Raw genomic sequence first — 11,355 nt, 5'->3', positions numbered from 1 at the left:
CAGCCTCTCTTCCTGGACGCAAGGGACAGATACAGGTAAGCACACTGGTAAGTAGATAGGTAAGTACTTTGAACTGGTGGCCTTGGGTGTGCAGGGGGCACACTGAGCTTGGATTTTTGGGCATCCAGGAGGTATACAGGTGAGTACACTGGGCTTGGAGCTTTGAGCGTCCAGAAGGTATACAGGTGAGTACACTGGGCTTGGAGCTTTGGGCATCCAGAGGGTATACAGGTGCGTACCTGGTCTTGGAGCTTGAGACGTCCAGAAGGTATACAGGTGAGTACACTAGGTTTGGAACTTGGGGCATTCCGAAGGTATACAGGTAAGTACCTGGGCTTGTAGCTTTGGGGCGCCTAGAAGGTATACGGGTAAGTACACTGGGCTTGTAGCTTGGGGCGTCCAGAAGGTATACAGGTGGATACACTGGGCTTTTAGCTTTGGGCGTACAGGGAGGTATACAGGTGAGTACACTGGCTTTTAGCTTTGGGCGTACAGGGAGGTATACAGGTGAGTACACTGGGCTTTTAGCTTTGGGCGTACAGGGAGGTACACAGGTGAGTACACTGTGCTCTTAGCTTTGGGCGTACAAAGAGGTACACAGGGGAGTACCTGGGCTTTTAGCTTTGAATGGATTTGAATTACAGACAAGTGGATGGGCGCATGCATGGGGCTTTTAGCTCTTTGAGACTCAGATGGTTGGAGAAGACGTATAGGCACACAGCAACTTCTAGTCTTCCTCACAAGGACAGACTTCTGATGAACACTTGGACGTTGACTTCCCAGCATATAGTGGAACAGTCCCATGACGACACAGAGCCCTTGGCTCAAATCTGCAGACTGGCAGCAGAGAACACACACATTTCCTTCAACAATATAATACTCCAGTGAACATACAGGGAGGGATACAACACCTCTTTGTTTCAGGCAGGGAAGGGCAAATGGAGACACAGGTCGATGCTGCTTCTGTATTTGGGCTAGCATGCCCACAGATGGTATCACAGAAGTATGTAAGTGGAGGTAAAGAGTCGTACCATGCAGCGTACTGCCAGAGTGGGGCCAATCGCTTTGGATCTCCTTTCCTTCAGACAGCAGGGCAAGAGATTTAGACAGGGGCTGGCATTTCATATGGTCGAAGCGCCATCACCAGGCGGGGAAGGAGGTTAACAGGTCTCAGTCGTGTATGTATGTAAAGCAGCTGCCCAACGCCACCATTCCACTCTTCTAACACAGGGCTCTTTCTTCAGCCTAGGAGGTGATCACTGATAACACGGACAACAGCACAGCACTACATGTCCAAGTTTACACACTTCAAAAAGACTCACCCACAGCACTCCACACACTAACAGTGATATAGGGTCAGAGTCACAACGCTGGGCCGGGATTGTAGTCCTGAATGGTCGAGGGACTAGGGCAGAGGACAACCCAATGTAAACGTCAAGGCCACAATCCTTGAGCTCCTCCTTCCTCTTCCCAGCCGGTTCCAGCACACCCACAGATCCTCCACACAAATGAGGCAGCCCACACACTTACTCAATAGATAGAAATAACTGGGGTAACAGTATTAACAATGATGCAAATGGCAAGGCAAACAGCAAGACGAATTCCAACGTAACATACTGTTCCATTAACTATTGAATACTCCCCTCTTTCTTGCAGATGTCCCATGCATCCGAGGCCTCGTTTACACAAATGACTTCATGGTTTCCGTTGCTAATTTCTCCCCATAGATCCGTTTCCTGTGTCCTTCCAAAGTACTCAATCTCTTCAAGACACACAGTCAGTTCAGTAACAATTACTTCAGAATGAATGATTGCACACTTAGCTTCGTCTCTGTTTCAGCCCAATCCTCCGTTTTGATTTCGCTCAGCCTGCAAATTCACATCAACCCATCTCTCCAAAACACTTCTGTCTCCCCCAGAGCGCTTGCTGGAATAAACTCTTTCGGTTTTCCTGACGCCCTATATATGTGCCTCCTCTTCTTTGCAATGCCCAATCGCCAATTGCCACGCTTACTAAGCACACCTGATCACAATAGCGCTTGATTTGTTTGCCCGGAGTTGGCCGGAACCGGCCTGGTGTTACAGTGAAAAAGGTCTGGGCGGAACTATTTCCGCCATTTTGGTTCCACTGGCATAAGTCACCCTGTGACAGATTCAATACTTAACAATACAGAAATTATGTCATATTTAAAGGTATAGCGGAAGATTTTCCAGAATTTTTGAAAAGAACATCCACTTTTTGAAAAAAAAAAAAAAACGCACATGTGAAACACTCTACCTGCTCCCGAGAGGGAACGCCTTAAATGTGTGCACGAGAAAGCTTGTAACTAGTGTTCTGTTTCATTCCTCCTGACCGGCAGAGGCACAAGGTGAAGGTACATGGTGAAGACCCTACCAAGATCGCCACCCAGGCATTGGCCGTGCCATGGCAAGTTTCGCTGTGCTGAAACAGCACTTGTGGCTTAATTTGACAGAAATAAAGAACACTGATCAATAGAGACGGTCCCCACAGCACAAAGCAAGTCAGGATTTTACAGCCACTATTTTCTCATTCCGAAATAAGATCCTGGACCTATGAGTTTTGAACAGTGCTCTCTCAAAACAGCCGTTCAAAATGCTCACAGAGAGACAAATTATGACATTAATTTATGTCAGTTCACCCTTACTTTCACATCCTGATAGCCACTTATCACAGACGCTCTTGAGATTCGTGTTTGACAGGATAGTATACCAATACACGGTCCTGCCCTTCAGATTATCTCTAGCCCCACGTACGTTTACCAAAAGAGCAGATGCTGTGTTCACCCCTCAATTAAAGCAGAAAATTTGTGCACACAGAGCTGCACCAGCACCTGGAGAATTTAGGAGATAATTAAAACAGCTTGCCTACCCCAACGCAGCAGATTGCATTTTAAGGCATGACGCTCGACTCCAACAGGGCTCAAGCCTGGCTGACACCGGAACGCGCATTAATGGTCAGGCGTGCAGCGATTTCATTCAAAGCAGGTTCACTCGTTCCATTCATGGTAAAAGCATCCCCGTTCATTCCGTTGGGCCTGCTGTTTATTTCTTTAATTCTGTCTAAAAGCGAGAGTCCCACCCTGAGCATCACGGTCGGGATGGCAAATGCTCAAAATGACATGCAGCTGTACAAAACATGGGCATGAACATGGTCTTTCATGCAGTGCTGCAGATCACTCCCCTATGGCAGAAACAGTCATGGTTCCCAGATGTAACGCAGAAGCTGAAATCAGCGCCGTGGTTTCGACGGCAACCTTTATACCTCTTGGGACAGATATTTTACACTATAACTGAGGTTAGGGCAACTTTCACAAAGTGCCTTTATGCACCAAAAGTGGTCGATCTTCTCTAACTGGTGTGCAGCGAAGAGCTTAGAACCCGCGGGCTGTGGAGTTGTGCAAATCCTCTTATTTCTGCTGGAGCTGCTGGATGGTGTCCACGCGCCCTCCATACCCAAGGTTTATGTGGTGGCTATAGTAGCAAATCACGCTCCTGTCGCTGGCCAGTCTATTGGGAAACACAACTTTGTCATTAGATTTCTCAAAGGTACTAGGAGACTGAGTGATCCTGTCTTGCGATCTGCATTTCTGAAAGCACTTCTAGTTTAAAATTGCACTACTTCTTGCACTGGGTCAGTTAAATGAGTGGGGGATTTGCATGCTTTCTTTACAGACCCTTCCTGTTTGGAATTCAGCCTTAACGATAACAAAGCGGTCCTTAGGCCGAGGGCGGGGTACGTCCCCTCCCCTCGGCTGACGGCAAGCAGGATGTTCCTGCCTTACAAACTCAGGTCCTGTCAGCTTAATAACAACGTGTCTGCATACACGGTGCGCCTTATTGGCCCACCCATCTACACATTAACCATAAGTCTTCTACTTTACATTTCCGGTTTCTCAAACTGGTTTAATTGGGGCTCTATTTGACGCCTATTCTGCAGCAAAGGCACTTCAAGTCCATTATGAGCCCAGCATGATCGGATATGTTCCCCATAACGTCAGCTACTGACCCAGGGCAAAATAAATTGTATTGAAAGGGAATAATAAGGTTACTCACGTAACCCTGGTTCCCTGAGATATCGTGAACAGGCATCGTTTAGCTGGCGGTGCTTTAACGTCACGCAATGTATGTTTTGCCTTTGCACTTCAGTCTAAAAAGGTACTGTGTGATGTTCGACCCAGACGTATATAGGGTGTAGTCCCCGTCGATTCCGACGGGCTCAAACGCCATTTGTCTGTTATTTTCACAGATGTTAAAGATGCAATTTGTATAATCTGCGCCGCTAGAGGGTGCCAGATCACATCAATAACAATGACTTAGATTAATGATGCTCTGAATCAGCGTGGACTGATGGGATTTGTTGTCTTTAACTCAAATGCTGATGGCGAACAATCATACGGGAATGAGAAATCATGTTACAAATGAGGTAAAGTAATCAAGTTTTATAAATGTTGTGTTTGATGACATCGTTTTTTTTTTTCATTATGTAAGCTTTCATGTAATGTTCAAAATGCAATTGTTAGTCATAGATGCTACAGTATTAGTCCAATAAGATGGTTTGTTAACACAGCACAGAATTAAGTGTTCAGATTAACAAACTTACCATAAAAAAGGCGAGTGGCCAGACAGACACTATTAATTCCGCATTTGTCCACGACACTGTTGTCATGTGGTTTTTACATCAGTAAAGGCGGTAACAAAGGGTTACGTAGATATTAATGTCATTTACAGGCGATTGCACTGCCCTGTGTCACTGAAACACCAGACTAGTAGTTTTTGGATATTTTACTGCTGCAAATATCTTACAAATTGTACCTTTAACCAATAGGCTTCAATCACGGAGTAAACTGAAGTTTCCCCCATGGCCTCAGTTATTGACGTAATGCTCATTCCCGTTATCTCAGGCAACCAGGGTTATGTGAGTAACCTTATCATTTCCCGGAAATGGTTTAGCTTACGCCAGTAATAGGCCTTGATTATACTGACATTTAAGTAGTTTTTTATAAATGTACCTTACAGAAAGCATTACAGGTGTTCATCTTCAGACAAAACAATGTCAGTGATATGATTTAAGATATGTCAGCCCAAGTTGTTTTATAATTAGGACTGCCCAGACATGCATTTTAGTCTGGGGCTACGCTTAAAGGGATAGTTCACCCAAAAATGAAAATTCTGTTATCATGTACTCACTCTCATGTTGTTACCAACCTGTATACATTTCTTTGTTCTGATGAACATGAAAGATATTTCGAGAAATGTTGGTAACCAAACTGACCCCATTGACTTTGAGGCCCCATTGACTTCCATTGACTATTCTTTTTTCCTACTATAAAAGTCATGGCCCCTCTGACTGGTTTTGGTTTAAAACATTTATTTTCAAAACAAAGAAATGTATACATGTTTGTAAGGAAATGATTACAGAATTAATTTTTGGATAAACTATCCCTTTAAGTCCTGTCCGGGAAACTGCCCCTACAGTATATTGCCAAATATATGGACTTCGACAAAAATCATATCAGGAAAAACCCCCAATCTTTAATTAATAATCTTTAAAAAAACTTAACTATATCATTTGTAGGAAATATGTTACATCAATATTTTGTAAAAATAACTGTAAATATTTGTGTAACAATAAAAAAATTATTTTTGAATTATTATAAACCTTGGGGGCAGAAAAAAATTTTCTTTTCAAGTTGTTATTTATCCTTTTACATATATCCTTCCCTAAAAAAAACAGTCAGAGGGCAGTGTTGTTGTACAGTAGAAAAAGTCCCGCCTTACTCGTGTGAGAAATGAAAAAAGAGCATTAAATAGGTTTCATTGATTCAGACAGAGAGCAGTTCAGAGTGAGAGCTACGTTCATCAGATTATGACCTACCATTCAAAAACAATAGTTTAAAAGAAATCATGCTTGTCAAATTTACCTGCGCTGTAGTCACCAGGATATTATTCATTTTAGTCTCTCTTATCGGAGTATGGAGGGTGACGTGGGTGAAAAATAACACTTTATACTGGTTCCTAACTATTCTTTATCTGCCCCTCGTGGCTGAAATGATTTTAACTCTGAAAAGGAGAAAAGGGAAGGACTACAAATGGTAAGTACAATGAGAATTTTTGCACGCCTAAGAATTTCTTCAGCCAAACATGGATTTTTTGGGTTCATGAAGAGGCACCATTCTGACATATTACCAGTAGATTTTGTGTCAAACAATTATTTGAACTTAAAGCTGGGATGTATTGAGTAACTCTTTTATTCCTAGGTTTTCTCCAGCAATTCTGTTTTTCCTCATGAGTATTATACCGACCATATGGATCCTTGAGTTGCACCATCAGCAAAACAGTTCACATGAAACAAAGGTAATACGTCAAAAAGAAAGTGGAAAGAAAAGAGTGATAATTAAGCACTTTTTCTTGTCCTTAAATGCATTTCACATCCCTGTCTGTGAAAACTAAACTAATTTTTTTGTGATTATTGTTTTCTACATCAAATCATCCTACATAATGTAAAAAACATTCTGTAAATAATCTTGATATCTTTAATATTGACTGAATAATGATTTTATAATCTGTGTAATGCATTATGTATGTCATGATCAATGTCTTTTATCATATTACAGTGTAACAAACTGGATTCAACTGACAGCATTCAAGCGTTTTTTGATGAATGGAGAAATCTGACCAATGGAACAGTGAATCCACAGGTTCTGCCATCACACTGTCGTCATCTTTGACATTACAGACATTTTCCATGAAAGTCTAGATGAAAATACTGAAAGACCCTTACAAACCTTTCAGAGTTTGCTTTTTAGTAACAACTTCTGTCTCTCTTGATGTGTAAACACAAACGCAATTCAAGCCCTTAACACAAACAGCTGTGTTCAGGATAACACACGGTTCTTATAGGGGTTTCTGAAAGAACTACTGTACCGTTATTTATTTATAAACTACCACACCTTCATAGACTGTAAGCAGTTTACAGACACCCTACAGTATATGTACAGTAGGGGAGAGCAGGACACAAAGTATGGTTTTTTGGCTTTGGCTCTATTATTAATGAACAAATGAACACTTAAAGTTTGTTTGAGGGACCGTTATAGTACAATTACACCGAAAGTGACAGAAGTGCAAACGTTACAACTTACCCCATAGGTGGGGTTCATTGTAACAAAGGGTTTTTTGTAACACCTGCTAGAATTTTTAGTTTAAACATGAATAATTCAATAAAATTCTGTCTATACACTAAAGGTGGATATTGTTTATATAATAGATAGATATTGCCATAGATAGATAGCGACACATTCATTCATTCATGATCCTTCATCTAAACATCCTTGTTGTGCATCAATGCATACAAATAGATTTTTTGAAAAGCTGCACAATTAAGACAAAAAATCATAATTATGAGTTATTTCCATTAATATTGTATTAACAGTTATCATTTTGATCAACAGTATTTACTTTGTTTTCATTTTGTTATCATTGTATACCTGAGGCTTAATTGTAACGCTGTGTGACAACTAACCCCGCTGTGTAAAAATGTTTTCAATCCCAGCTATCAAGAAGTTACTAGGAGTTGCATGATTCAAAATGGTGTCTTGTTAAGACCGTGCTTAAATAATAATAAGGTTGGATTTGGTGACTTACACACCCAACTCACTCAAAGTAAACCAAAACACATGCAGAGAAAAAGAACAAAAGCACAAATTGCTCGTCCCTGTAACCTCTACCATTCAAAAGTTTAGAAACACTTCTTATAATCTTTAAAATATTTTAATTTGAAGGTGTATATGTTTTAATTCTTGAAATAACCTGTAGACAAAAACAAATTGTGACCATATGAAAGAAATACAATGAAATTGATTGCTTGGACTATTTAATGAATGAAAAGCAGCCAATATGAATCCAGATCAGATTCAACAACTTTAATGTACTGTAAAAGCATCTCAGAATTAGATCTTAAGAAGCTGCTTCAATAAATCACAAAGTCACAGCATAACTTAATTCTTAGTTACAATTGTGTTATGCATTAGATAGGTTTACTATAAAGGTTTACTATGTGGTAAAAAGTAAGTGTATTAATTAAAACATTTGAGCAGACCCACGTATTCAAAAACTCATTTTTATTTTCTGGTGCCATTTTAGGACCCTCTAAAATTGTTGTCATCAGTCTGTGCCAATGACTGGATCCTGGCGCTCCACCAGATCCTCCTGATCCTTCTGATAGTGGGCAAGTGGCTGCTGCCAATCGCTGGAGGAGTCACCAGAGATGAAATGTCACAGTTATTGCTCATCTTTGTGGGCATAGCTGCTGATATTCTCGAGTTTATAAGTGAAACGCTGTCTGATGTCAAGTGAGTATTGTGTGTATTTTATTTTGAAGTTATATAACCTGAATGGTCTCTCAAGGAAGGTAAAGGATCTCATTAGCCCATGTTTGCAATGCGCTTATACAACTATATTTTAAAAGATTAGTTGCAAACCATTATGCTACAAAACACCCCTTACGAAAATTAACCATGTTTTTTTTTTGTGGTAAAAGTGTATACCATGTTTTATTGGTGTATTGATTACTATTAGCAAAACCATACATTAATGATTTTCTTTTGCTTTAACTAGTAAAACCATGGTCAATTTCCGTAAGGGACTGGTTAGCAACACCCCAACAATCACTCAGACACCAACATGTATGAGTAATACTGCTCACATGACGTAAACATACAGTTGATTTGTTTGACTTGATAATTGGTTCATATTAGAGATGCACTGATATATCCTCCAATAATCGGCATAGGCCAATATATCTTGTCAATCAAAAGAGAAAAGGATAATGCAATTTGAGCTCTGTGTATAGAAAATGTAAAGAAAAATCATTAGTTAAATGTTCAGTATAAATGGTCATTATGAATAACATTCAGAATTTATTCTTCAGTATTCAGTTGCAATGCAAGTTGATATAACCCCAAACTATCGGTATAGTCATCAGTATCGAGTCATCGCTACCAGCAGATATCATAAGCCTATGAATAATTAGCTATCCGTGGAATTTTTTATTGGTGCATGTAAGTCATAAACAGAAAAAAATAAGGATAAATGACTCTTGTGACCAACAAACATTGAAATTGATGAATTACAACCCATAGAAACAATCAAACGTTCCCAGATATTCCTACTATGGTATATTGATTAATTTGAATCTGTAATATTTTGTCAGGGAGAACAGCCCACAGTTTGTGTATGTTATTCTCGGAGTATGGACATGGAGCATGCTTCAGTTTCCTCTTCATATCTCAGGTTCGTATCTGTTGTTTGTGTGTTTCATGTTCAACAATAAACTCCACAAGTACTGTACGCACGACAATTGCCATTCAAGCTGTCACTGTGTAGATTAATGATATGATATATGATGTGTGTATTTAACAGTCATGTTGTCTCTGTATGGATGTTTCAGTGGTGAACAGTGGAACAGAGGACTTCTCTGGAGACTCTCTCTTCTCCAGACACAGGGCAGATATATGCAACATTGTGGAGAGTCTTTTTCTTCAAGACGGCCCCTTCCTTTTTGTTCGACTGACGGTCATGATGCATTTTTCTGTTTTTCATCAAATGCTGGTCTTTTTTGCCTTTAAGAACTTTTTGGTGGTGATGCTTAACATCTACAGACTGTGGGTCATTTGCATAGATTACAGATCTTGACGTGTCAAAACAGAGTCTCTTGCGAAACAGCCAATGCAGTGAGTATTTGTGTCATTGATGTTATTGTGAGACACTGTACCTGTCTCAGTCCTGTAATATGCCAAATTTTTACCTTTGGTCTTATTGTGAAGTTCCAGGATTTGTAGATTATACAATTATTAGAATTTAGAGGGTCCCCCCTTACGAAAATCAACCATGGTTTTACTACAGTTAAAAACATGGTTACTGTACACTGTTAAAAATTTGCTGTAGTTATGCAGCTGTTTGCCAGTCAGAGATGTATAGTAAGTAGAACTACTTCACTACTGTACTTAAGTACTAAAAGGCCGGATCTGTACTCTACTGAAGCATTATTTTTTTCTCCTACTTCCACTTTAACTTCAGTACATATTTTCGATGAGTTTAATACTTTTACTCCGAAACATTTTTTATGTGCTGCAGCCTGCATAGTTACTCGTTACACTCGTTATAAAAATGTTACGAATCATTCCAAAACCACATTATCAAACCAATCGGAGATAGTAAGGGGCGGACCCCTCCCTCCCTCTCACTCACAAATAGATGGGTTTCAGTCATGTGACTTTTTACGTCATGCCCCATCTTGAGGACCTACCGAGTACCAGTAGGCTACTGACAAGCATTGGCTGACTTGCTACGATTTACGGATTTCTTATCTTTTACTGTCTATGAATCTTATGGATACGGGAAATGGCTACGAAAGACAACAAGTCGCACCTTGACTGTTTTCAAAAGAAACGCGACTTTAAAAAAATATATCTTGGTTAGGGTGTGATGCCTACTCAATCCCTGATACGTTCTTCCAGCCGCTGTTCGCTGCTACCGAACTACCACTATTTTACAACACTAAGGCGGCGCGACACAACATGAAACTTTGCTCGAAGTATCACCTGGATCTCTACTCATGAACGCGAACATTGAAAACATTGTTTGTGTACACAGAGTTTAATAAAAAGAAAGTTTTGTACAACTGACTTTGGCTGTTATGGTGTCTGCATGTCATCTCTGCCAGACGGAAATAATCGATTTCTGAATGCGAATGAATAAAAATCTCATATAAGGCTCCTTTTTCAACTAGAAGGTCAATATTGTTTTTCACTTGCGACAAAACAACGAATTATCTGTGCATTTATATGGAACTACGCTTTAGGAGCTATCAATCTTTACTCTCCTCCCTCCTTACGTTGCATTCGCAGATCGATACATCTTGACTGGGAAGATGGCGGCGAGCGGAAGCCAAATCAACCAAAGTCAGTTGTTCAAAACTTCTTTTTAGTAAACTCTTTGTTCACAAACAATGTTCTCAATGCTCGAGTTCACTTGTAGAGACACAAGACTTCGAGCAAAATATCATGTTGTGTCGAGCCTTCTTAGTGTTGTAAAAATAGCGATTTTGATGCTCACAACATATTGAAGGCATAGATTCTAGTTCTTTTGCGACCACCTCAGGTCCTCAAAATGGCGGAAGACAAGTGAGTGACGTCAGCTTAAACCCATGTATAGCCGCGGTTGTGGACAAATGTGACGCGTAGAGAGAGCCAAAGTGCGCGAGACAGAGCCAACATCCGCGAAAGAGACAGATGCTGCGCCCGAAACCGCCTACTACATACTATATAGTACGCGAAAA

The 11,355-nt window shown here is 40.3% G+C and overlaps 1 protein-coding gene across 1 annotated transcript; it reads left to right on the top strand.

Annotated features, from left to right (window-relative positions):
* Positions 1 to 5,924: 5,924 nt before the first annotated feature.
* tmem26b (transmembrane protein 26b) lies at positions 5,925 to 10,613 on the top strand. Its single transcript, XM_073816334.1, has 6 exons — positions 5,925 to 6,112; positions 6,278 to 6,374; positions 6,635 to 6,718; positions 8,160 to 8,368; positions 9,229 to 9,308; positions 9,466 to 10,613. Exons 1-6 carry the CDS (start codon positions 5,925 to 5,927, stop codon positions 9,708 to 9,710), a joined length of 903 nt encoding a protein of 300 aa, XP_073672435.1. The 3' UTR covers positions 9,711 to 10,613.
* The last annotated feature ends 742 nt before the right edge of the window (positions 10,614 to 11,355 follow it).

This window comes from Paramisgurnus dabryanus, chromosome 1 (assembly GCF_030506205.2).
Source record: "Paramisgurnus dabryanus chromosome 1, PD_genome_1.1, whole genome shotgun sequence".
Taxonomy (NCBI): Eukaryota; Metazoa; Chordata; class Actinopteri; order Cypriniformes; family Cobitidae; genus Paramisgurnus; species Paramisgurnus dabryanus.
Note: the sequence above shows the minus strand (reverse complement) of the source record. Positions and strands in the feature narration are given on the sequence as shown.